This window comes from Xiphophorus maculatus, chromosome 11 (assembly GCF_002775205.1).
Source record: "Xiphophorus maculatus strain JP 163 A chromosome 11, X_maculatus-5.0-male, whole genome shotgun sequence".
NCBI classification, from domain to species: Eukaryota; Metazoa; Chordata; class Actinopteri; order Cyprinodontiformes; family Poeciliidae; genus Xiphophorus; species Xiphophorus maculatus.
The window spans coordinates 3,007,910-3,035,051 of record NC_036453.1 but is presented as its reverse complement, the minus strand read 5'-3'; the positions used below and the strand labels follow the sequence as shown (position 1 = coordinate 3,035,051).

At 42.5% G+C, this 27,142-nt stretch overlaps 1 protein-coding gene across 1 annotated transcript; it reads left to right on the top strand.

Moving 5' to 3' along the window:
- Positions 1-1,742: 1,742 nt before the first annotated feature.
- Positions 1,743-24,702, top strand: specc1l (sperm antigen with calponin homology and coiled-coil domains 1 like). The gene is made up of 16 exons (XM_005802125.2): positions 1,743-1,949; positions 9,411-9,564; positions 9,653-9,776; positions 10,607-12,255; positions 12,976-13,183; positions 13,418-13,491; positions 14,011-14,186; positions 14,856-15,019; positions 15,558-15,706; positions 16,516-16,606; positions 18,028-18,117; positions 18,198-18,357; positions 18,577-18,679; positions 20,981-21,097; positions 21,177-21,236; positions 21,944-24,702. Exons 2-16 carry the CDS (start codon positions 9,448-9,450, stop codon positions 22,031-22,033), a joined length of 3,372 nt encoding a protein of 1,123 aa, XP_005802182.2. The 5' UTR covers positions 1,743-1,949; positions 9,411-9,447; the 3' UTR covers positions 22,034-24,702.
- Positions 24,703-27,142: the final 2,440 nt, after the last annotated feature.

The window sequence follows — 27,142 nt, the reverse complement described above, 5'->3', positions numbered from 1 at the left end:
ATTATGTTGCATTCCTTCTTCATAGTCTGCCACAGTTGTAGAAATAACGGCATTTTCTGAAAACACTATTTATCTGTAGGACAATCGAAGCGCAGTACTTCACTCACAGCCAGCCTCCTTCACAGTTCTCACAGAAGTCTGTGGAAAAAAATGCAAATCTCTACAACTAGTCAAACACAAACTGTAATCTTAAAAGCTTTTGATTCATGTTAAACAAGCAATAATTCTTAGTGATGGTTAGGATTTCCTTGTACCATATGTTTGATTTGTGTAAATAAAAACTTCAAAACCTTTTTTTATTTTGCAGGTGTCTAAATGAATAAATGCACCACGTCATGTGTAAAATATCTGGGTGAACTCATAACAACCTTTCCCTCCTGAACGGTTTGCCAGCTTTTCCACCATCTTAAAATCCCAGAATGAAAGTTAAACATTTTTTTAATCAAGTAAATTTTTGGGGGGGAATGTTTTCTATTTTGATGGCCTAGAAAATTCTTGTAGTCTATTCTTAATAACAAATTAGAAATTGTTTCAAAAATCTTTTATGCATTTAGCTAACTTTAATGAATGGATGTCTCCAAGTCTTCCCTCCATCCCCCAAGTAAAACTCTGCTGAACTATTAAAGTAGAATATTCCACATTAACTTTGATGACACCATCAGTTATTGGGGAGCACTGCTAATCCACCTCATTTGCTTTTGCCGCTCCTCTTCAATAATGATCTTTGCCCATTATGAAGAGATGGTTTGAACTTTCTTCTCTTTGCTCTTTGGTCCTCCTCTGCATACATAAAGTTTCATTTTCGCCTCCAATGGGATTTGGGGTTATAGTTCATATTATTTGGGGTTTTGACATCCTAATCAACTGCCTTCAGTTGTAAAAACAATACAGTGTTGCTGCATAACTGTATGAAAGTTTTAAAAAAAAAAGGCCAAAAATCCTTCCAGCTACACAGCATCCAAAACTAGAGAGAACAAATTGGTGAAACCTGCAACTTTGCAAGTTTGAAATTCTCATTCCTCACTCAGCTGTGGTTATGTTGGTCAGTCCGGCATGAACAGCACTCCCAAGCTGATCCCGCCAGTGTTCAGAGAGGCTGAGGTCAGTATTGCGGGCAGGTCATTCCACCCCATCCACTCCCAAATACTGGAGTTAGTCTTTGATGAACCCCACTCTGCAGGTTGGGGCAGTTGCATTCTGGTGGGTAGAGTTCGATTACCAATAGTCGAGATATGGGACTTCCTCTGTTTGCAGAATCACATATCTGTGTTTCTGGAATTCATTTTTTTTTTCAGCCCTTAATGATGACAAATATTTTTTGTGAAGGAGATGATGCCACAAACCATAGCACTGCCTTCTCCAAAATCTGTTGGAACTGTCTTTCTAATGTTATATTTAATGTCAACACAATTGTTACAACAAAGAAAAACACAAATGTCCTTACTTTTTATGTTAAATTTCATCATTTCAGATTGTAAATGAAATGTAGTTTTATGTTTATATATATAATTACATAAAGTTTTCAAGTGTCCAGAATATCTTCATCAATCCTTTTCCTCAGTTATGGATTTTTTTTTTTAACACTTTCAAATATATTTTACGGTAGTTGTTCCAAGTAGTATTATTATTAATTTAGTTGGTTGGTGAACATTTCTTGGTATGTGATTCAGTTGTTTTAACTATTACAAAAGCGCAGTGTCAGGTTTCATGATGATGTTTGAGTCCGTCCTGTGCAGTGATGCTGAGCGGATGAAACCAGGGACCCGGAGGGAAGGAGGCAGGCAGGCAGGCAGGCGGAGAGAGGATCCTCCTGAAAGGAAGAGGAGAAGAGCCGAAGCACCGATGCTGCCTTCACAAGCGGTGGGACCCGTGGACAGTCAGCGGCTGCAAATGGATCTTCGTCGGGCATTAATCAATTCGTCAAGTTGGAAGAAATAGGAGAACCAAAGGTAGGGTCTTTGTTTTGGTCCGCTGTCTTTTTCACCCAGACTATGCTAACACTGCTAGCGTAATGTTAGCATTAACAACCTAAAGTTCTCCGTAACTCGCTCAAAAAACAACCACGTCCCTTCTATAAAATGCAACAAACGCCACGAAAACACTACATTTCCACGTTCGTATCTTTTTGTTTTTTTTTTAAAAAAGAAGGTCGTTATATCTATTGGAGTGGCTCTTAATTCAGCTGTAAAGTTAGCCCATTTATTCGAAGCTAACGCGTAAGAACTTCACAATAAGCGTGTGCTGCTGTCACGTAGCTTCTCCATGTGGAGAGTTTTGCTTTTAGGACTTTAGTGCGGACTGGTAGGTCAACAAAGAGGTCAACAAAGAGGTCACTCTTTGTTGACCTCTGCTGTGAAAACAGCTTTAGCTTCAACTTTATTCGAAGTTTGTTGCTTGCTTTGCCTAAAGTCAAACCATGCGTCTTTATGTAAGCTTTAATTTTAATTTAATACTTCAATTGGTTGTAATTATCACATATACAGAATAAGTTTATAAGGGGTTTTTGCCTACGTGTCTTTCTTTGTGCTTTTATTTAGAAAGTATAAAACCAAACAGGAAGTTTAACTCCTGCCTCACAGTAGAGCTAACTAGCTAGTGAGGTTCATCTTAAACAGCTTCTCCTGATGTTTTTCCTATCAACAGTGACCCTGTTGCCTTTACACATCACGTATGCATTGGTGATGAACATGTTTATGCACTTCTGTGAGCTGCTGTTAGCTTGACGGCTAACTGTTTGCCGTGGTTCTTCTAATGTTTGTGTTGCCAACGTAAAGGTTTCACTGGTACCTCAGAAAACTCATCAGTGTCTTATTGGTGGCCTATAGACGCCCATCTGATGGAGCTTATTATTACGGAAACCCTGTCTCCTACTGTCCAGTTCCTTTGCAGTACTTAAAGTATAAATAATTTATACTTTAGATTATTTACACTCCACAATACACACTTGGACTACACTTCCAGAAGATAACATTTAAACTCTACAGTATTCATCTTAAGACATTCTTTGATAAATTTGTAAGATTTTTATTTTGGAATCCACTAAAAGATGTGCTTTAAATTCTCCCACCTGAGCTGTAGATTTCTGCATCTCCTCCAGTTACCATGGACCTCTTGGCTTCTTCTCTGAATAGTGCAATCCTTGTGTTATGATTTCACATGATTTCATTAAAAGTGTCAGGGTTAGAGGGACTGAATGCAAACACACACTGCACTTTTCAGATTTTATTTGTGTAGCGTTTTGGCGACCATGCGTCATTTTGAAACGGGAAAGTTGTGAAATGTGAATACTTTTCACAAACACAATATACCTTCCCCAGACGTCCTTACGCTCCAGCCGTAAGGCAGTGAAATGCCGGCGGCCGTCTCGTGACTCGAGGCTACGTTGCGAGCAGAAACGTGACATTCCAGCCCCTCCTATTAATAACACCATGTAAATTCAGTCTTGGACAACGTCTGCTCAGTCTCAGGCAGACCGATGCCGCCTTGTCCCTGCACAGTCGCCCCTGTAGAGTTGAAGCGTGAATTATTTTATTGTATTTTTGGAGGCAGGGGGGAGACGCCGTCACAGGAAGCTGATGTTATGACCAGGGCATGCCTCCCGCAGTTAAAGCATGAACACTGCTCCTTCCCACCTCCGCCTCCTCCTCCTCCTGGGCTGTTTCATTCCCTCTTTCCCCCCAGTCCCATGCTTTTGTTCAGCTGTCTGTAAGAGAACAGTGCTCTCTCTTGTTGCTTTGGAAGTCTTGAACCGGGCTCCATCGCATTCATTAATACTTGGATCAGGTACTATTGATCTAAATTAGGTCAAGAGTGTGTGTTCTTCTGACCACAAACACTGGCCTGTAGATAGCTTACTGGTTACACACCTTTAGCGCATGTAAATAATCCTGCTGGGAACACTTCTGCCAAATCATGCTAGTCGACAGTAGAGATGCACCAATCTGATATTAATATCTGTATCGGTACCAATATTGTCAGAAATTGTAGATCTGGTATTGGTGGCTATGTGTCCGATTCATAAGGGCGGATCTATTCAGTCTAATTATATGCTTTGTGCTTTGAGCGACTAGGCTTTATTTTTTACATTATATTTAGAATTTGTAATTGCACTTTCTGAACAATTTGAAAGAAAGTTTGTTGCACTTTATTTTTTATGTTTGACCAAGATAGTCGACCTGTCTTTCTTTTATTATTACTTATTTTACATTAGCCATAAAATTGCACAAATTGAAAGTATGAAAATAAATTGGCTTAATGGAATCGCTGCAATTTTGGGGGGAAAATTCCTGAGGGAGTCTTCCCAAGGGATCAATAAAGTACAAGTCTAAGTCTAAAACAGCATGTTTTTCAATTAAAAAGTTTTTGCTCTACAATGATTTAGTTTTTTCAGTCATATCTAAATAGCTGTATTTCACAAAACTGCAACACTTTTTTTCTCATCATGAGTCACATGATCAACAGCCAGAAGTTACTACTGGAGAAAACAACAAAGAAGATGACAGGAAGTGGTAGGACGATGATGGTTGATGATGGAAAAACATTGTCTAGTTTTTCCTAGACATTGTGCAGCTCACAGCATCATACAGTTCATAAAAAGTAGTGTGTCAATCCGACGTGTTGCATCGATAACTTTTTCTGTAAAATTGCCGCAGCAACGCCCGAGCAAGACCCCGACGTCTCCTCTGATTGGCTGCTAGATGATGAGCACTGAATTATAAATATATCATGAGACTGTTTACATCCATGGTTGTGTTACTCCTAATTGCACTGGCGGAACAAATTAAAGTTGTGTAGTTTTTACATGTTTGACCAAGCTTGTGAACCTGTTGGTGTATGTGAGTTTGATGTACTGGTGCAGAGTTATTAAATAAATTTGTAATTCATTTATGTTGGTTATAAAAAAAGAAGAAGAATTTTAGACAGTTCAGCAATGTCTTTCAAGCCTCAGATATCGGTATTCATCGGTATTTGTATCGGAAGTGAAAAAAGTGGATCGGTGCATCCTTAGTTGATAGTTGTGGACATTTCCATGTTTAAGTAATCATGAATATCAGAACAGTAGATTCCTCATTACATGCATGTGGTTGTGCATTTACACATACTTGCATAAATACATATGTTTCCATGTAAAGCTTTGTGTTGATGGCCTAGCCCTGCAGGGTAAAGAGAGAGAGAGCGCAGAGCGTTTTGCAGTGTGGGAAGGGAAAAGCCTGCTCACTGCGCCTCATTTATCTGCTCTGTTGGTCCCCAGCGATCGCTCCCACGTCTTTTCAGGCCAAATCAAAAGGGCCACGCTCCAGCTAACAGCTCTCCATTTCAGACATCTGCCTTGACACACATTCAGCTATTCAGAGAACTGGCTCGTTGTTCAGTGCACATGTCAGTACCTCTCTTTTCTGCCAAACTTGCGAATAAACTTGCAGATAATTGCAGGCGTAGAAGCATAACTGTAAACACAAGTGGAGCAATTAGATGCACAAAGACAGAGGAGGTCGTAAAGAAACAAACATGATGATGATGATGATGATGATGATGATGATGATGATGATGATGATGATGATGATGACTGGTTGTGTTGTGAACCAAGAGGCTATAAGGAAAAGCTACTGCAGCAGCTGCATTTTATATTGGCTATGTCCGGCTTACTTTTTCCCACCTTATTTTCTTTTTTGATTTAGAGTAAAATAAATGGACGTCATGATTTCCTTTGTTCCTAAGACTTTGTAGATCTATTTTATAAGCTTTCTGTTGTAGTTTTAACCCTTAAAAAAACGTTCCTCACAATAAATTATTATTTTTTGGCTTAAATCCCAAGACTGTAAGAGTTTCAGCAAACTTGACTCAAATCCTCACTGAAAGCCACGGCTGCAGCGTTTCAGCTGTTGATCTTTCTCAATTCTTTAGGCTAGAATTCGCCGGCGATCTAATTGTTTTTCCTGAATATCTCCTTCTGATCTCACCCAACAAATCCTTCACTTCATTTCTACAAACAGAAATGGAGCCAGCAGTCATTTGTCCATGACAGCCCGAATATGGTAACTGGGGAAAAAGACAAGGGATGACCAGTCTTACAACACAAGGTTCTCTGAAGCACAATATTCTTTCCAGCAGATGACTGGTATTTTTTGTTAAATCATTCAAGTGAGTAGTGAGATCTTTAGCTATATGTCTGAAAGAGCCTTCCACAAATGCATAATTCCTTTCTAATATATGTTATTGGTGCTTCATTGCCAAGTTGAGCTATATGTGTTTTCATGAGACACAAACTCCAGTAGATAAATTCATATTTTATGTTTGGTAAAATGTTCTGGAAGTTTGCTGATTGTTTCACAGCCCAATTCACAAACTTTGTATTTGGACCTCAGTGGTGCTTTTTTTTTTTTTTTCCCTATGGCCTGTGTAATGGTAACCACATGAACAGATTATTGGTAGGCGATATAGATTAAAAAGTTTTATCCCAATATTTTGTGATATTATTGTGATAACGATTTAAAGTGACAACAAGAACTATTTATTATTTATTCACCAATTTGTTTTGGTCTAACATGAAATTCCACTAAAATACTTTAATGTTTGTGGTTGTAGCATGAGAAAAAAAAAACGTGGAAAAAGTTCCTTGTATGTATTTTGGTCTTTATAAAGCATTTGTTGCTTCATGTTCACAATAGATCGTCATAAGATCTAACACAGTGGGACTAGCGGGTTTGTTTAATGCTGCAGTTGAACGCCTAGCAGCTACATCCCCATTCTGATCATTTATAGAAAAAAACAAATCTTATAACTGAAGAGTTTTGAGTATTAAAAGCAGACCACTGAATGCAGGAAGCACCTGGACTTCGGAGACGCATCTGAAATCCATCACTGCTTGTGGTTTTTAAGAAAAGTGCTTTTATCTGCTAAAGTTATTTCTGAATCTATTGGGAGAAAACGTTGGCAAGAAAATGGCAGATTTATTCCCGCGTTCACCAAAAAGGGTTGATTTGCAGAATTGCCACAACACTGGCCCACTTATCCCTTGTTGGGATAAGTGGGCCAGCTTCCTGTCTTTCTGATTTAGTGCTTGTCTCATTTATGTTTCTGTCCAAACAAACAATTCTTATTGAGGGGGAAACAACAACAGCACTGACTCAGATGTAGATTGTAGCCGAGTTTTCTCTGTTAAACAAATCATTTCAGCTCAGCTTTTCATCTTGAGGGAAATCTGAAACATTTTATGTTGATCTTCTTTGTCTTCTGTTGTGTCCTGACTTCCTTTTTATTCCTTTTGTGGCATCAGCCACCAAGAACAACTTGCAGTGTTTCTGTTGTTTTTTTGTGGGTTTTTTTGTTGCACATGTTTAACAGCCCCAGCCAAAATCAACACCTTGCTCACCACCAGATAAACTGGGTTTATTGGGGAAATGAAAAGCCATCCGTCCAGGCGTTTGATTTGAATCATGTGTTGCTAAACTAAAGCACATTTCTAATGAAGCCTAATTGCTCGATTTGCCCAGTTCAAATTGTTATTAGGAGCATTTCATCTTCTAAAGGTTTTAAAATAATGGTATTGATAAATTCCTCACTCCTTGGCTGTCGGATGAAAATCAGTCGGGTTTTTTTTTTTTTACCTTCTGAAACTCACAGCCAGCCTCGCTGCTTTCAGCGTTCCATTTGATCTGTGGAGGAATCTGGATTTCCTTATTTGGTTCTGCTGATCTTTTAGAAGAAATACCAGAGAAATGCTTTTCTCCCTCATTTTCTTTTCATTGAAACAACCAGGTTGTCAATCTGACTTCTTCTGACATTTTGAACGGTAACTACTTTGAGGTTCCTGTGCTCAGTGCGATTGGTAATGCAGCTGACGGGAACGTGCCAGTCTGAACTGAATCAGCTTGACACATACATGAGAGCCATCTGGTGGAGGTCTGGGGAAGTCTGCTGCTGCTGTCAGACAACAAATGATCCTTGAATAAAGGCGGACTAATTAAGATAATTGTGCTCGACCCACTAACACTAAATGATTAGATTTGAATGGAAGCAGTTTTGATCACCGGCGTCAGATAATCACTGGAGTGACTGAAATAAAACGTTGCTGGTATAAGTAACGTCAGCGACGTCACAACAAGGCCTGTCGCGATAACACGTTTTGCTGGATGATAAATTGTTCCGGACGTTTTTGTGATAAACTACAACGTTGTTGTTTTGAGACCATTTTTAAAGTACTGTAATGGTGATGACGCAATGATAATAATTTTTTGAGATCCAAAAACTTTAAATTCTAACGAACAATTAACACTGGACTATTACATATCCAAAAAATAAGTAAACAACAGAAACAATGAATCAAATTACCATAAATATAAAATCTCTGTAAATAAAATTGTCCTCCAAAAGAAGGGAGCGAAGCGCCAGACTGAAGACGTTTCTCATCCTATGTTTGGTAGAAAGAGACGAAAGTGAAAAATTAGAAAACATTCAAATGGAAATTATTGAGTTTGTTTTAATTGATCATTAACTGATGAGGTAAAATGAACTTATTGATAAGTTAAAACAAATTACAACCTGTCACAACCACAGAGTTCAACGTGTTTTATCAGGATTTTACCTAGTGAGTTAAAACAAAGTAAAGAATCACTTCAAGCTGGAAGGAAAATGGCGAATGTAAAACCTTTAAAAGAACAATAATCTGCAAAATACTGAAAAATAGCTACCCACAGCGTGATGTTGCCACCACAGAGGAAGAGTCTTCTTCCTCGTGTTTCTTAATTGGACGGATCTACGGCTGCAACTAACAATTATTTTACTCATTGATCTGTCGATCATTCTGACAACTAGCCCGAAATTTTTTTTGGCATATTCTGCCAATTTTTCATTTCAGCATTTTTTGCAATGCATTAAAATATATAATTAAACTAATACAAATTCTCTTTTAAATAAGAAATAAACATTTTATTGCCTAAAATGCAATAAAAACAAGCATGTATTTATGTATGTATGTATGATTTTTTTAATATTTGTAATTTTTTTTTAGTTCTGGCTTATTTGCTGCTGAGTGTTTTGTTCTTTCAGCAAATGTCCTTTTTTTTCCTTCGTATACTCCAGTTATTGATTAATTAGTTGCTAAATTCATTGACAATTATTTCAATAATCTGTTCATCATAATTAATCCAATTAACTGTTTCAATACTAGAAGTGTCAGAGTAAAAGGAGCCGAATACAAATGACACTTTGCACATGTCAATTTCCTCTCATTTTTCAGCAGGTATAACTACTTTTACCAGTTCCGTATTTCGGGGGAGGAGATCCTGTAGTGGGAGTTGCTGTGGGGGATTTCGTCAGCTTACAGAATTTTTTCAAATCAAAACTGGAGCTGCCACTCTCCAGGCAGTCGTTGACTCCAGCTTTCTCCTCCCACCTTCCTTTTGTTTCAGCTTGAGCTGTAAATGTGTCAGCATCAGAGAACTCAGCATGAAGAAGTCGGCCCGGCCAGCGGCGAGTAAGGTCAGCGGGGAACGAGGGAAATCGGAGGCCGCCGGCGCCGGAAAGTCCTCAGCCAAAAGTGTCAGCGCCGCACCTCTGAATAAGGTGAAACTCGCCGTGTGATGAAGGACTTGGCTCCATGTAGCATCATTGTTTGTTTTTTGGTGTGATAGTGTTGGTTTTGTTCTTTCAGGTGAAAAGCAATGATGATCTTTTAGCGCCCATGGCCGGAGGGAATCCTGCCACTAAGACCAAGAAGACTGGCTCCATTGGAAGTAGCTCTACCAACCAAGAAATCAAGCCAAAAACTACATCAGGTATCCCACAGTCAATGCAAGGGACAGTATAATGGAAGAACCCGTTTTTAGAGCTTTACATCATGTTGTAATGGTATTCTCTCACCAAAAACATACCTGTTGTGTTGCCCTAATTCTTTAGTGCATGTTTGAGAAATCCTGTAGTCTCCCCATGGCAACCGTTCAGGGTGCAGAAACACTTGGTCTCACTGGGCGTTGCCTTCCACTCAGCTTCTCCTCAGAGCTCAACCCTCACAGAGCAACTCCTTCCCCAGTGATTCCCCCACTCAGCTCCTTCAGACTAGCCAGAAGCAATTAGCAAAAACCTGGTGGAACTGAGCATTAATACGTCTCAGGTTAACGCTGGTATAAACGTTGTTAAAGGGTTAATAGATGAGCCATGTTGTGATGACTCCCTGAAAGCGGAGTGTCGGAAAGAGCAGGAGCGTCTTAAAGAGACAGATGCCCAATTTCAAGCCGTTAAATTAGGAAGTCAAATTTCTTTCAAATCATGCTTGATATGTATAGCATTTTTATAACAATTAAAATAAATGTAGTTGCTTGATTGAGCTATAAAATGTCACAATGTGCCTAGAAAACACATAATACTGCCCCTTCAATAAAGTCATCCAATAATTCATTATTACCTAGTCAGGTTTTCACATTTCCTATCAATTTGAAAGATATTTTTAACCCAAAAACACAACGGGCTGCTGGATGACTCCCCTAGCATCCTTATCGCTAGGAAAATCCTGGGTAGTCATCATCAGCAAAACGTCACAAAAATACATAATCCTGCCTCTAATTACCTGTACTACAAGTCCCACGTCTTTCGATTTCTGTCTTCAAAGGGTCTCTGTCCAAGCGTACATCAACGACTTCCAAGGAACCAAATTCTTCGCGAGATCGCCTTCGGACATCAAGAGGTTCAGCTGCTAAGAAGCAGTTGGCTTTGGGCAGCGCATCGGGGGATGTATCCTCGGGAAAACGCTCCCAGAGCCAGACTGTGGCCGAATCAGACGGCCGCATGAGCAAGTCCAAATCAGACGGCCAGATCAGCGATAAGGTCGCTCTGGAAGCCAAGGTGAAAGATCTGGTGGGTCTGGCTAACAGCAAAGACGTGGAGATCCTCCACCTCCGCAGCGAGCTGAGGGACATGAGGGCGCAGTTGAGCCTGGGGGGAAAGGAGGCGACGCCCCAGGAGCAGGAGGAAGAGGAGGCCGGGGAGGAAGAGAAGCCCCAGGTGTCAGCCATCACAGCCGCTGACGTGGAGTCCACTCTGATCCTCCTGCAAGAGCAAAACCGAGCCATCCGAGAGGAGCTGAACCTGCTGAAGAGCGAGAACCGCATGCTGAAGGACCGGCTCAACGCGCTGGGCTTCTCCCTGGAGCAGCGGCTGGACGGAACCGACAAGCTCTTCAGCTATTCGTCCTCCCTGAGCCCGGACCTGTCGGCCAGCGGTGCGCACGGCGACACGGCCAGCGCCGGCGCGCTGACATCCTCGGTGGAGGGCTCGGCCCCTGGCTCCCTGGAGGACCTGCTGACGGGTCACCAGCACGGCGGCTCGGCAGACAACCTGGACAGCGAGTCCAGCGAGGTCTACCAGGCCGTCACGTCCAGCGACGACGCCCTGGACGCCCCCTCCGGCGCGTCCTCCTCGTCCGAGTCAGAGTGCGCCCCGGGCGTGGTGGCGGCACGCTCGCGCAGGGGCAGCAGCGGCGACACCAGCGAGGTGTCAGTGGCCTGCCTGACGGAGCGCATCCACCAAATGGAGGAGAACCAGCACAGCACGGCGGAGGAGCTGCAGGCCACGCTGCAGGAGCTGGCCGACCTGCAGCAGATCACCCAGGAGCTGAACGGGGAGAACGAGCGGCTCGGCGAGGAGAAGGTCATCCTCATGGACTCGCTGTGCCAGCAGAGCGACAAGCTGGAGCAGTACGGCAGGCAGATCGAGTACCTGCGCTCGCTGCTGGACGAGCACCACGTCGCCTACGCGCTGGAGGAGGACATCAAGAGCGGCCGCTACCTGGAGCTGGAGCAGCGCTACGGCGACCTGGCCGACAATGCCCGCTTCGAGAGGGAGCAGCTGCTGGGCGTGCAGCAGCACCTGTCCAACACGCTCAAGATGGCCGAGCAGGACAACGCCGAGGCGCAGGAGATGATCGGCGCGCTGAAGGAGCGCAACCACCAGATGGAGCGCATCGTGGAGTCGGAGCGGCAGGACCGGGTGGCGCTGGAGGCGACGCTGGACGAGTACAAGGCGGCGGTGAGCAGCGACCAGGCCGAGCTGGGCCGCTGCCGGGCGCAGCTGGAGCAGGAGAGGCAGCGGGTGGCGGAGCTGTACTCGCTGCACACGGCCGGCGACAAGAACGACATCTGCCAGCTGCTGGAGGGCGTGCGGCTGGGGAAGGAGGAGGCGGAGGCCAAGGCGGCCAAGATGCAGGAGGAGCTGGAGCGGGCGCACGGCGAGCTCGGCCGGCTGCAGGAGACTTTCTGCAAGGTTAGAGAGCACGAGGTCAAAGGTCAGGGAACGCGAATGGGGTTGATCTTATTTGGTTTTATTAGCGCTCCAGTGGAAGGGCCAGAAAACAAATAATCAATTAATCACATGATGATTAAAATGATCTCAATAATTTCCCTTCTGATTATTAATAACTGTTTGAATGGCAATTCTGATTTCAGATTCTGTTTATTGGAATTTCATGTGATGAACTAATAGAAAGCAATTCTGTTTTCAGATTATAAAGTTATAATCTGTTATCTATGGATTTTTTTGTGTGTATGTTTTATTTAATGCTTTTGGTTATGTTTTTTTGTTTTGTTTGTGCATATTTAAAATATCTTCCAGTTCCAGAGGTAAGTGTTCTTTTACAAGACTGAAGTTTATTGGTCTTTCAGAGTGTGAACCTGCGTTTTTATGGCATTACTTGAAAATGCTCTCAAAACAACAAATTTATTGTTTATCACAATGATAATTATCTTACTTAGGGGGCTTACTATAAATACATACCGTTCTTACAATTTGAAAACTCCTTATAATTCACTCCTCTACACGACTTTCTATTAGTTCATCACATGAAATTCCAATAAAATACTTTAAGGATTGTGATTGTGAAGTGAAAGAATGTTTTTTAAAAAATCAAGAGCTATGAATATCACAATGATCCTCTGGAATGATTTTGTTAATTATTTTTGACGAAGGTTTCTGCTCTTCCTGCAGCTGGACGGTGAATACAGGGGCTTCCAGGAGCAGGCGCAGCGCCGGATCGCCGAGCAGGAGGGCGCTCTGGAGAAGCGGCGCGTCGAGCTGCAGGAGAAGGAGACGGAGATCGGCGACATGAAGGAGACCATCTTTGAGCTGGAGGACGAAGTGGAGCAGCACCGAGCCCTGAAGCTCCATGACAACCTCATCATCTCGGACCTGGAGAGTAAGTGGCCTCACGTCAGACTGTAGTTATCTAGAGAATACTAGATATTCTAGTATCCTTGAATATCTGGCGTATATTGATTTTCATACATAAAATCAATACATGGCAGTTTGATTTTATGTACGAATAAGTTAAACTTTTTACTGTACATATTCTCTGAAAACTATGGACTTCATAGCATTTCTGATAACCTTGTAGGCTTTAGTAAAAAGTATGTTTTTGTTTTTATTTCAGACTCTGTGAAAAAGCTGCAAGACCAGAAGCATGACATGGAGAGAGAGATCAAGACTCTTCATCGCAGACTCAGGGTAAGCACAAAGTTTGATCCTTGAACAGCAAATTGTTCCCCAGAGGCCTTTTGGAAAAACATTTCCACGGTTTTTATGCATCATGAGATGCGAAAGTTTCACATATCAGTTTGACATTGTATGGATTTATCAGCTTGAAATGCTGGCAGAAATACGTCTGCAGTTGTGGACAAACGGAGTTGAATCTCTCAAATAAGAAGCAATAAAATCGTTTTCACCTGGTGAACATATTCATTAGGGTGTTATCAGACTGTTTATATTCAAATGCATTAATAATATCAGCTAACTTTCATGGAAATATTAACTTAATTAAGTAAACGAAGCTTGGTGCCAGTGCTCATAAAAAGTACACCACCACAAAAAGTCAGTTTTGATTCAGTGATAACATTCTGCAAACTGCAATCTCAGCTGCTTTGTTCAGTGTTGACAGAAAGACATGAAGAGAATTCATCTGAGCTCGATGAATCGTGTAAATATTTACTCCGGCTCCTTTATCTTGTTGTGTGTGTTGGCGTGCAGGAGGAGTCGATGGAGTGGCGCCAGTTCCAGGCTGATCTGCAGACGGCCGTGGTCATCGCCAACGACATCAAGTCCGAGGCGCAGGAGGAGATAGGAGACCTGCGGCGCCGCCTGCAGGAGGCGCAGGAGAAGAACGAGAAGCTGAGCAAGGAGCTGGACGAGGTCAAGAGCCGCAAGTAAGTCAAAGCTCAGGAGCGAAAACTCCTCACAATGATCAATCAAGTGGTGGCGCCCCCAAAACATTTTATGTTTTAAGTCATTTCAGCGCTGTTTTTCTGTATCAGATTGTTTCTCTGAATTCTACCTTTTTTTTTCTTGTTTTGCCTGATGATGTTTTTGCAAATCCAGTCTTAAAACTCAAATCTGCCAAATAAATCTGAGGCAGGCTTTCAAGAGTGGATAAAGTGCAGGTTTACAAATCCTATAACACAGAAAAATTCAAATTAATAAATGAAATGTTCTTGCAACTCATACTAATTCAAATTCTTCAACATTCACATGCGATTATTTGCATATGCTAAACACATAAATGACATATACCTAAGAATCTTTGGTTATTTATTTGGACTTTGACCCACAGATGGACACAGAAAAAGAATTGAGAAAAAAGTCAGAATTCTTTTTCTTTTTTTTTTAATGGTGTTGATTATCTTCCATAATAATTTCTATGTACATTTTTTACTTGCCCAGTCTGGCCATCCCTGTGAAATCTTTCTAGGGGTGGCTACTGTAATCATATCCGTCTGACTGCTTTGTCACATTCACTTCAGTTTTTCAAAGTGCTTGTATGTGTGTGTGTGTGTGTGTGTGTATGCGCATTGAGCTGAGCCCTGTTGGTTTTCCAGGCAAGAGGAGGAGAGAGGCCGAGTGTACAACTACATGAATGCGGTGGAGCGGGACCTGGCGGCCCTCAGACAGGGGATGGGTCTCAGTCGGAGATCGTCCACCTCCTCAGAGCCGTCGCCCACCGTGAAGACGCTCATCAAGAGCTTCGACAGCGCCTCGCAAGGTACCGCTGCGTCTGAACCTGCTCCGCTTTCCTCACTCCGTCCGACCGACGCAGTCGTCTTAACGTTTGCATATCTCACGCTACGCACAGACACGTTGCCAAAGCAACACGCAACAATGCCACTATATGTCTCAAGATTCAACACCGGAAAAAAAAAAACTCAACCATTTCCCACACAAAGAACAGAGCATTCAGTCAATTACAGCTTTATGTTGTAGACTTGATGTTTATTTTGCGATTGTTAATAAGTGATCGCTGTGGTAGATTAGCTACAGCAGCTGTTAGCTAATCTACCACTGCAGTGGTTGATTAGCTGATTTAAACACCTGCTCTACTGATGATCTGTCAGAGTTGGTAGTCATCTCCCTTCTGGAGGCGTTTTGGCGCCAAAGAGAGGTGAGGGTGGAATCTTACGCACACAACTTCATGCTGTAAGAGGTGTATAAGTTATTTTGTTTCTTTTTCATCTTCTTTCATAGATATGAGGATGGATTCTAAAACTTTTTCTCTTTTTTTGCCATCCTCTGTGTTTTTGTAGGCCCGCCCTCTAACGGCGCCGCCGTCGCTCCGACTGCTGTTGCTCCGACTGCTGTCGCTCCGACTGCCGTCGCTCCCCCGTTACCTCGGACCCCCCTCAGCCCCAGCCCCATGAAGACCCCCCCAGCAGCTGCTGTTTCACCCATGCAGGTGTGGAAAACAAAAACAGTATTACTGTAGTGTTGACATAACAACAGCTTCACAAATACACCGACTGGCCCCTCATTTCAATGATATAGTTATTAGTTATTGAATATATCAACTCTATCTCTGTAAGCAATTTGTAAATCATGTTTGGTGTCTGGTTATACAATGAAACATTTTATTAAATAATAATAAAAATGGTAAATATTTAATTCAAAATTAAATAAATAAATATGGTTGATAAGACATAATTACTAAATGCTCCACCAAATAAATAAATACATTTTTCCTACTTGGGAACAGTTTATTTTACCAATAGCACTTAACTTATTTATGGAATTTTATTTTCCAACACTTTATTTTATTTTTATTATTTCATGGACTTATTTGTGTTTATTAAAAACTTCATTACTTATTAGCGTTTTTATTTCAGGCTCTTATTTCACTTTCTCCTATTCGAACTCTCTGTGGGAGTGGTCTGCTCAGATTTCTATTAATGATGAATATTGTTGGTTATCATGAGTGGAAGGATGACACAACTTCAGTAATTAAAAAAAATAAATTCCCAAAGTTTGAAATGATGATTTTTCATATTCGCATGAGTGAAATTTTTTTACATACAAACTCAAATATACATAAAGGCAAGTGAATAAATGTCCTTTAGCAAGATTCACTTGAGCAGCACAGTTTTTTTTTTTTTGTAGCCTTCAGTGATCTTTACTTTACTCTGAATGGATATCCGATCTTTGTAATTGATCCGCTTCTATTCTTGGCAGCCTTGTAAATCTACTAAAGTGCATGTTTTGGTATTTCAGAGACACTCCATTGCTGGGTCTATCGTGGCGACCAAACCCCTCTCATCGTTGAGTGACAAGAGACCCAGTTACACAGACATGACCATGCCAGGTAAATACGCTCTCCGCCCTGTAGAGTCATTCTTCTTCACAGAAACACCTCCAGAGATTCTACAGTAGTTAATTGACTTTCTGTAGAATATTTTATGTAATATTCAAATGTTTTTGAGGCTCTACATTTTGGGTTTTTAATCATCTGTGACCCATGATTACGGAAAGGACATGAAATGAATTCCTGAAATATGAGTTTCACTTTCAAAACGAGCGGCAAGAAGTCTGCAGCTTTTTCACAATTTAAGTTTTTTTGTTGCAGCAAAAAACTTTTTTTTTAACTTTTAGGATGCAGCAAAAAAAAAAAAAAGTAAAAAACATTCTCAAATCTTTTTGCACTTGTGAAGTGGAACAAAAATAATGCATCATTTTCAAAACATTTAACCAATAAAAAGTGTAAGAGATTAACATGCATTAAATTAGCTTTCTAAAATAATGGCTTGTGTCTTTTTTTTTGTTGCCAAAAGATAATTTAGGCAAAAAAAAAAAAATCACTCTTCAAAATATGACTTTGGTCATTATTTTAGGAAAGTGACAACACAAAATGCAGCATCTAGAATAGTTATAATCTAATTGTATTTATATGCTTTAATGGCCTAATCAAAGTCTGCGGTAAGAGTACGAATGGCAGTCCGTGCTCACTATTCACCCAATGTGAACGAGACAAAGCCACGCAGGAGAATGAACGAGACCTGAATAAGTGTTTAGCTATTAAGCTGATGATATGAAAAAATGGGAAGAGTGTGAATACTTCTGCAAGGCGCTGCAGGTGCAAATGTGACAAAGCACTAAATACTGTGCTGTCAAGTAGCGTCATGTCATATGTCGTCATGGAAACAAGTCTGAATAGCTTGATCCCTCTTGTATGATACAAACGGGATCGCTTTTCTCCCGAGGCTCCAGTCGGAATTTATAAGGATTCTACGCAGAGCGGACAATGAGAGGGCAACATGAAGGACAACTCTGTCCCCTCCATCCCCTCTGTCCCCTCCGTCCACTCCATCCCCTCTGTCCCCTCTGTCCACTCCATCCCCTCTGTCCACTCCATCCCCTCTGTCCCCTCCGTCCACTCCATCCCCTCCGTCCACTCTGTCCACTCCATCCCCTCTGTCCCCTCCGTCCACTCTGTCCACTCCATGTGGACAGAGTCCGTCCACTCTTAACTGCAGCGAGCTCAAGTGTTTTCTGCGAACGTGCAATCTTGGCCGTAGTTTCCAACGTTTGTTTACTTTTTCAGTGATTTATTGTTTTCTTGGTGAGGGAGGCGGCTTCGTGCCTCTGTATTCCCTGAACTCACAGGAACTGGAATGTGGCTCTTAGCTGACCCCCCCATCCTCCCCATGTCCCCGGTTACATCCACTTTTTGGGAGGAAGTTCGTCATGCAATCACTCAGCGGCGTCGATGTTGTCATGTACCCACAGCTGAGCACCTCCTCAGGGGAGCCCCGACCAGCCGACCGCCTCCCGTCCTGCAGAGGGTCTCCAACATCGACTCCACCAAGGCCATTTCAGGTTGGAGACGTCAGTCAAGAGTTAATGTGATATTTCAGAGCAGATCCGTTTGAATCCATGCTGTGATCTGTGTCCCGTAGTGTCGCGGAGGAGCAGTGAGGAGATGAAGAGGGACATATCGGCGTCGGACGGAGCCTCCTCCACCTCCCTCATGGCCATGAGCGCTGCTTCCTCCCCCCTCTCCCTCTCCTCCTCCTCCCCCACCGCCTCCGTCACGCCCACCACCCGCAGCCGCCTGAGGTACCGTCACAAATTGTGCTAAACGAGAAGGTTGTGCGAAGTTCCCGTATCTGTCCTGTCTCAGACGTTCCTCGTCTGCGTGAAATCACCTGATAAGTACAGAAGCGTTGCACCCAAATCACAAAAACTCAAAAAGTGAAGGGAAGCTGAAGATGTTCGCCCTTTTGGACCTTGAAATCTTTTCCCTGCTTATGAGTCTCTTGTCTGTTTCTCTAACAGAGAGGAGAGAAAGGACCCTCTGTCAGCGCTGGCCAGGGAGTATGGAGGCTCCAAGAGAAACGCTTTGCTCAAGTGGTGCCAAAAAAAGACTGAAGGTTATCAGGTATGAGAACCAACTTGATCTAAACGGAGGGTCCATTCACACCGTCCCTGTTTGTTCCTCTTTAATCAAACTCCAGTTTGTCTACCTTTAAAGTCTGGTTCGTTTGGGGAGGTGTGAACGCGTAGTGGAACTCTGATGCGGATCAAAAAAGTGAACTCTGCCTAAAAACCTTGGTCTCAATTCGGTTGAAGTGAACTTTGGCGCAGTACGAATGTATATGTGAACGCCAAGCAGACCGGGCGCAGACCACTCCAAAAGCAGGACGTGTTCTACGGCACAGTGAATTCTGGGTAAATCCAACCAAAACAAACATACAAGTCTTGCTCTGGGTGGAGAACTGGCTCGCTGCCTTCCACCAACGACAACAGAGGAATCCTAAAACCGCTGAAATGTGACGCTTCTCCATTTTTGTTCACATTTTGTGAAGAAGGAAGTTGCGCTCGGTGTCGTCTTTAGATGTTTTTTTCGTTTCTTTCAGTAGTTCTTGCTGCAGCGCCACCACAGGCAAGGAGGGGAACAGTATTTTCAAAGGTCTTGGGTCTTTTGACAGTGCAGTGTGAAAGAGAACCACACCAGCTGAAAATGGAACAAATGTCCCCAATCGAACCAATTCTACCAAACTATCAGGAGTGAAAACACCATAAAACAGCGTTAAATAAATACGTTCAGACGGCTGTAGGGAAACTCACGAACAGCACAACTCAACTCAAACCCCACAGGTTGTTAAACAGTCTGTTTGCAAGGAGAATGTTGGAGAAAACTCTGTAAGGTTTCTCCAAAGAAAACTGCTTGAAGCCAAACACAAGGCAAGTTATTGCACCTTTGGTAGCTAAATTCTTATTCCTGCCCAAAACATCTCCAGTGACAACTCTTTCCTTTCGTGTGTACCGAAAAGTCAGCTGAAAAGTTAAAAGATTATAAAAAAAGAAGAAAAGATTAAATAAAATATGCAGTGCTTTTCCGTTGCATCTGTGGCAGACTCTTATCTTCTTTCCAGGACGTCACTTCCCCACGTCGCTGGCTTCATGGTTTCTTAAGTCTGAATCTTTGTTATTCTTAACTTTTATCAACATTCATGTATGTAAAAGGTGTGGCAGTTGACACGTTGACACTCTTCTTTCAACCTGACAGTTTGGCGGCGTTTCGGGGGGAAAAAAACCTGAGACGTAATTCTAGATGTTAAAAGTTGGTTGATGTGCCTCTAAGGATGGCAGCTGTAACGGCAGTAAAACATGGAGTTGATTCTGAGGTCTGAATCCAAATGCAGGTTGCGCTTTTTAAGTTCTTCTTCATCCACTCCACTGTGTTTTGTTTCTCTCACAAAAATATCCCAGTAAAATTAGAGATGCAAGTTATCGATTGATGAGTTAACCTAAAGTTTTCTCTTGTGTCAAGAAGACCCATAGTCTTTGCATAACATAAGATTTTTCATAATATACTGAATTAAAAAATATATATAAATTTTAAATTCAATTGTAACATTATTTTGTGACAGCTGTATTAAATACTGACTTAATAAACAGTTTCTCCTTCCCGTTCTGGTATGACCCCGCCATCTTTGTTTCTGCATCAGCCGGCTCCGCTTAAGAATGACAAGTGGCGCCTTCTGCTGGATGGTGGCTACACTGCAACAATAAAAACAGGTCGAAATGGATATTGGTTAAACGAGTGGAACTAATTTCAATCTAATAAACCATTAATCGACAATTAATTGTAAGTCGATTAATTGTTTTGCACCCCTACCTAAAATAGATTGATATTTCTTGGTTGTAATTTGATTAAAAAAGTAAAAAGGTGATTATTGTGTTTCCGAGGTATTTTTGTTTGTTGGTATGGATGGAGAACTGGCAGCAGGTTTGCCTCAGCAGTAAACAGGTTTGATTATGTGACTCAGAAAATGCCTGGGAAGTTGTCAAAAGAGTCGTTTTCTTCCACATTGAAGGGACACAGGTCACGGTTACCATGGCTTCCTGCGTCTCTCCAGGAAGTGTGCAACATTAAGCACATTCTGCAAGTAACAAACGGACAAAACAGCGATGAGCCAGAGGGTGATGGGTTGTGATGTTGAGGAGATTGAAGCGTGCGATTACGGCGAATGTTTGCTGGAGGCTTTTATTTTTCCGTGTTTTTTTTTTTTTTTTTTTAAAGGTCGAGGCGATGATCGATGGCGGATGAGTTCTGCCTGTGCCGTTCAGATCGAGTTGCCGTTTTCTGTCAATAAATCCTGAACGTTTCCAGTTGTTATGAGAATAATGTTTCCAAAATAACACAGCACCGTTTAATCGCCGCGCCTCTTTCCAGAACATCGACATCACCAACTTCAGCAGCAGTTGGAACGACGGCCTGGCCTTCTGCGCCTTGCTGCACACCTACCTGCCCGCACACATCCCATACCAGGAGCTCAGCAGTCAGGACAAGGCGAGCAGCGCTCCCTTTACATGGCTCCATTTCTACATTTGTACTTGTGACCTAAAGATGTCTCCCTTTCTCTCTTCAGAGGAGAAACTTCACGTTAGCTTTCCAGGCTGCAGAGAGCGTCGGCATCAAATGCACATTGGTAAGCTCTGCAGACGAGCTGTTACTCCAAATCCACTCAAACCTTTTCTTGTTTGGTTGTTTGTTTTTTTGTATTTTTCCCGGGGACAGTGTGTAATCTTTACAAAAAGAAGAGATGCCTTACACCAGATTTAGCTCCCAGCTTCTCTCTGATAAGGATGCACCGATCTGCTTTTTATGTCTCCGATGTCGATCCGGCACAGAAAGCAGCTGCTGAATTGACTTGAGACATTTCTTCTTTTTTTTTTAAACAGAATTTATTCTGGGATTATAATCACAATTCAAAGGAAAACAAAAGCAGAACTCTGAGATCTATTTTAGTTCAAAATTAGATTGAAACAATTTCTCCACTATAAACATTGTTTGTAAGTTGATGGAAACAGTTTCCGCTTCACATTGTGCAGGAAACCATCTAGAGAAATGGTTCTGCCCACAGTTTTCACTTAGCAGATCATTCTCTGACAGGTGGAGAGAAAGCTTTACCTAGAGATAAAGAAATCCTCGTTCAGACGCTGCTGTTGCACGGAAACAGGTGCATCAGAAGACTTAGTTGCCTGGTAACCTCTCTTGCAGGGCGGATATGGTTTTAACCACTGAGTGCAACAAAAACAAACCCCAAACTAATCTCTGGTCTTGATCTGTCGTCTTTAAGGGCCACGCTTTCCCTCGGCCTCCGTCTTTTTCAAACCGCCTCCTTGTCTGTTGCAGGACATCAACGACATGGTCCACACGGAGCGACCCGACTGGCAGAGCGTCATGACGTACGTCACCGCCATCTACAAATACTTCGAGACCTGACTCCCGACCGCAGCGCCTCGCACCCGCAGCAGCACAATCACAGTCGCGGCGACGCGCCTGGCAACCGTTACACCTCACCGCCCCGACCCCACCACACGCTACTAGCTATTAGCTGAGCTTGGACCTCAAGCAGCTGGGGGTCAATCACACGTTTACCGTTGCACTAGTAAGCCATGAGAAGTAACCGGTCGAAGCCGGGTCTGCGCAGAATCCGCTGGATCCCCTGGAAAAAGTCCAGAAGATCCGTGGATCAGGAGCTGCAAAAGAAAAATGTCAGTGCCTTCTGTTTTGGCTTGTGTTGTTTTTGTTTCCACGATGTTTATGAGGAAGTTGTTCCAACCCTAAATTCACTCGGAAATTCTCAAAATGTCTTTCGTTTGGTCGGAACATTAAGCGGAGTTTACATTTCATGTGTGTGTTTTTTTTATTCCAGCCCGCAGCGTTGATTGGTTGGTTGCCTAATCTTTTGAAATATTCCTTTTGGAAACACTTTGGACTTGTTTTGCACCAAGTCTTCCAGACATGACAGTACGATGCAGATGCCTCTCTTTCAGCGGATAAAGTGCCTGTGAGTTTAATGCAGGAGAACCAAGAAATGAGCTCCGTGTCGCTTTGTGAAGTTGCCAAATAAGTATCATAGACTTCTAGTTGTTTTTTTTTTGTTTGTTTTTTTTCACCTGCTATAACCAGGATAAAGTGCTGTTAGGTTCTCCAGCTCCATCACCCAGTATAAGCCACACTAACTCACTCTTTATAGATCTGTGAAAGTTGATTCATATTCATTTAAAGTTGCATAAATATCCTAAAGCTTTCCTGATGGCTGTGTAACTTGTCTCCACTGTTCTCACTCGGCACACGGAGCGCACGGCGTCATTCCTTCAGAACCAAAGCGTGAGCAGAGTGCAGCCCTCAGCGGAATGTGTTCTGTGGAAAAAAATCAGGCCTCGGGTTTGAGGGAAAAGTCTTGGAGTTGTTTGGATTGATGTGCGTTTTTCTTTCCTAATAATTGGAAGGGATTATCTGCGCTTTGTTTGTGTGTGTTCTTAATGCGAGGTTCGGCGCCGGGTTCAGCGTAAACGCCTGACTCGGGCCAAAGGAAATAAAAAAATCTGCATTCCAGCGCCTCTAATGATTAATAACATGCTTTGTTTTGTAGTCAGAGTAATCCCAGCTTGTTCTACAAGGAGAGTGTGGGGGGGCAACAGTTTTTCTTGGTTTTGCAGATAGTTGTGTGTTTCTCTTTGGCAGAGTCGTGTTGTAGCTGCAGAGGTCGTGTAAGTTACCAACTGGCCGTCACCTCACATTGCAGACTGACCTAATCCTGGATAGCGACTAAACCGCCCAAATATCAAATTCTTCACTGAACGAGACGTTTCTTGTGCTTCTAAATGACACAAAGTGACTATATAATCCATTCTGCAACTATCTGATTTTTTTTCTTCTTTTTCTTTATGTTTGTGTCTTTCCTTAGCATAACTATTGCACACTCGTGACGGTGTGTGCCGTTAGTTCACTCGAAATCCAGCCTGCAACCGTTTAGTCAGGCTGTCTGACTGCTGTGGGCTGCCTGTGCCTCACACACAAAGTTATTATTTTATTTATTTGCATAGTTTTCATGAAGTCATTACTTGAGTGTCTTACCTATCTATGAAGTTATTGCACACACAGCAAGTAGCTGCACTGAGATAAGCTTTTTTTTTCTTTCTTTGTATGCCACACTAATGTTCTTGCCTTAAGAGTCGAGCCGAGGCCTGCGCTACTGACAGCTGGACACCAGATTGGAAAGGACGTCCTGAAACATGCGAGGCTTTGTCCTTTGCCTTATTGAGAAACTCTGACATTTACTGTGTAGAGGTTGAAATCTCTACACAGAGAGACCTGTGTATTAAGGTCGTTGTAAAGAGGAGAAAATAAAAGATATGTAAATTTCTGCCATAAAAGTTCTGAAATTTTCTAGGAAAAAAATAATAAAACAAGGACATTTCTGAGGTCCACAAGTCAAAACTTTGCTAGGAAAAACTCTGGAATCTTGAGATTAATCTCAGCAAAATTCTAGAAAAAGCAAGAAAATGTCTGTTTGAATAATTGAACATTTTCTAGGAAAAAAAACAAGAAATTTTTAGGATTCATTTTCTAGAAAAACGTTGACATTTCACAGTTTGAAAACTCAAACTTGCTTGGAAAGTTTCAACAAACTCAGAAATCTCCACCGTTTCTTTCTTTCTAGAAATTTTCTGAGGTCAATCTCAAAATGTGAGTTTTTTGGTAGAAATGATCTCTCCCCTTTTTTCTGTCTACAACATCCCATCATAAGAACCACTCATCCGTCTCCCTGATATCAGAAGAAAGGGAGAGTACACACAGTGTCAGTCCACCTCCGCCAGCGGTATCAATAGCAACAAGGAAAAGCACTATTTTTGCCTCTCGGATGTGGAGGCTTGCCAGGTCTCATCGCCGCGGAGCGTACATCTGCTTTAGACATTCAGCGATTTAAAGATAGCACAAGAGCCTTCAACAATGGCTGCCTCTGCTCCGCGTACAAGATGGAGCGAGTTATTTACTGGCGTTGGAAGGAATTGGCTTCTTTTCACAAGTGGGGTGGGGGAAAAGTCGTGTGTGTGTGTGTGTGTGTGTGTGTGTGTGTGTGTGTGTGTGTGTGTGTGTGTGTGTGTGTGTGTGTGTGTGTGTGTGTGTGTGTGTGTGTGTGTGTGTGAGAGAGAGAGAGACAACGTGGTGCTGATTATCAGTCTAAACTCTAAAGTTTATTGCGGCGTGTTTTAATTCCACCGCCGGCGTTTTACTGCTCCTGACAGGAATCTGTGGGATTTGAAGCAGAATGTGTGTCTGGTCACACTTTATTGGTGCTGGGACGCCTTCTTCTTTTCTTTTCTTTTCTTTTTTTTTTTTTTATGAGGTCCAGCATGTGCCGACATGGAGTGATTGATGGACTCTGAGGCCCCGGCCTGCTGAGGAGGGAGCAGACAGCTGGCGAAAGCCGGGAAGCGCATTCCAGCTCCCCGCGATGCAGCAGCCGTCCGCGATGGGCGCGTCGCACAGCTTGGGGAACTTTAAACGGTTCCCTTTGCGGCGTATTGTTCTGAACAGGGAGGTGGATCCTGACAGGTCGTCTCACCACGTTTGTGTTCGTTTACTTGAAGAATCCTTTCGAGATTTCCACTGAACCTGCTCTAGTTTGCCTCGTTTGTTTCCCACGTTGCCTTCTGTTTATCTTTGTTTTTCTTTCCAGTCACTGACATGTATTACTGAACATTACGTTTGTGAAAGTCAAAGCTGAAAGAATCAGAACTGAGTGTTTGTGCGAGTGTAAAAGCCACTAAGCTACAGTATTAAGGGCACACTATCATGAGTATGTAAGAAAATGTTATTCTGTTGTTGTTTTATGTTGCTTTTTCTCCTGTAGCTATAAAAGAACGTTGAAAAGTACTTTTTTTTGTCATCTTTATTTTGTTTTAGTTGTTGCCAACTTGGGACGGGTCAGAATCGACATCTGGGCTGGATTTAGAAAAGGCTGTGGCCCCGGGCCCCAAACATGTAGCATGTTTTACTATGCAATGTGTATAAAAGTCATAGAACATGGTAACACGCTTCCCAAAGTCATACGAGGTGTGTTGTTGTAATATTATTACATTTTTATTTATGTGTACAATTCTCTTTTATCGTCACCTTATTATAATAACAGCATTAGTGTTTTTTTGTTTGTGTTTTTTGCCAAAGGTGCTTTTTTCCCTTTCTTTTTCTTTTCTTTTTCCCCCAAATCATCTGGCAATCAAAAGGTGTCTTTCCTTTTCTTTTATTATTATTATTCAAAAATAACTTTTGGCCCAAACAAAGAGACTTGGGTTCTTATTTTAGGAGGGTGGTGATTTCTGAATACTCCAAACATATAATGCATCTTTCTGGGACCAAAATGGAGCCATCTGACTTGGGACATTTTAGACCCGGTGATGTGTAGACCTGCCTATTAATGTACTGCTTTCATTTTACATCATGTTTGTTTGTTTTTTTGGATAGGCCACCAAAACTGGCTCCAGCCCAGGGGCCCTTATCCTTCTAAAAGCCTTCCTGGTCAACAATAAGAAAAAAAAATATTGCAATTATAGAGTATTGTCATAAAACAATCTAAATGCCATTCATTCATCCATCCATCCATCCATCCATCCATCCATCTTCTTCCACTTATCCGGGGTCAGGGGTCGTGGGGGTAGCAGCTTCAGAAGGGAGGCCCAGACTTCTCTCTCCCCGGCCACTTCTTCTAGCTCCTCCGGGGGAATCCCGAGGCGTTCCCAGGCCAGCCGAGAGACATAGTCCCTCCAGCGTGTCCTGGGTCTTCCCCGGGGCCTCCTCCCGGTGGGACGTGCCCGGAACACCTCACCAGGGAGGCGTCCAGGAGGCATCCTGACCAGATGCCCGAGCCACTGCAACTGGCTCCTCTCCATGTGAAGCGGCTCTACTCTGAGACCCTCCAGGATGACTGAGCTTCTCACCCTATCTCTAAGGGAGAGCCCAGCCACCCTACGGAGAAAACCCATTTCGGCCGCTTGTGTCCGCGATCTCGTTCTTTTGGTCGCCCACATTCAGGCGAGGGAACACTGTCCAATGACTGTACTCTCCATAAGGAGTCTGACCTCCAGTTGTAGTTAAATCACTTGTGAATAAGCTTGTTCATGCGATGATGTTCATAAGTTTTTGCTTTTATCGTCTCAAGGCTACGTTTACACGTGGATCTTTTTTTTTTTTCCAGACAGACATTTATTCCTTCCACTAAACTTACCAATACCACCAATAATCTTGGTGAAGGGCGTGAGTGACTCTGCAACAACAGTCAAGTCAGTAACATTTATGATTTTAAATCATGTTCTCCTAGTCTCATGTCAATTAATTAAAAAAAAAAAAGTGAAACTGAATTTGCAATGAATCCATATAAAGATGTGACTTTCACTTTTTGCGCTGGATTCCTAAAATACATGAACTTTTTTTTGTATTTATTTACTGAGATGCACCTGCATGTAGAGAGAAGCAGCGCCGCAGCGTCTATCAGCTGGGTGAGTTATGGTGGGTGGGTGTGTGTGTGTGTGGGGCGGGGGGTCT

Excerpts from the sequence above, each read along its gene's own strand:
- specc1l (XM_005802125.2), top strand. The coding sequence starts at position 9,448 with ATGAAGAAGTCGGCCCGGCCAGCGGCGAGTAAGGTCAGCGGGGAACGA. Across the intron at positions 16,607-18,027 it reads CACAGACATGACCATGCCAG|CTGAGCACCTCCTCAGGGGA; the intron begins GTAAATACGCTC and ends ATGTACCCACAG. Across the intron at positions 21,237-21,943 it reads TCGGCATCAAATGCACATTG|GACATCAACGACATGGTCCA; the intron begins GTAAGCTCTGCA and ends TGTCTGTTGCAG.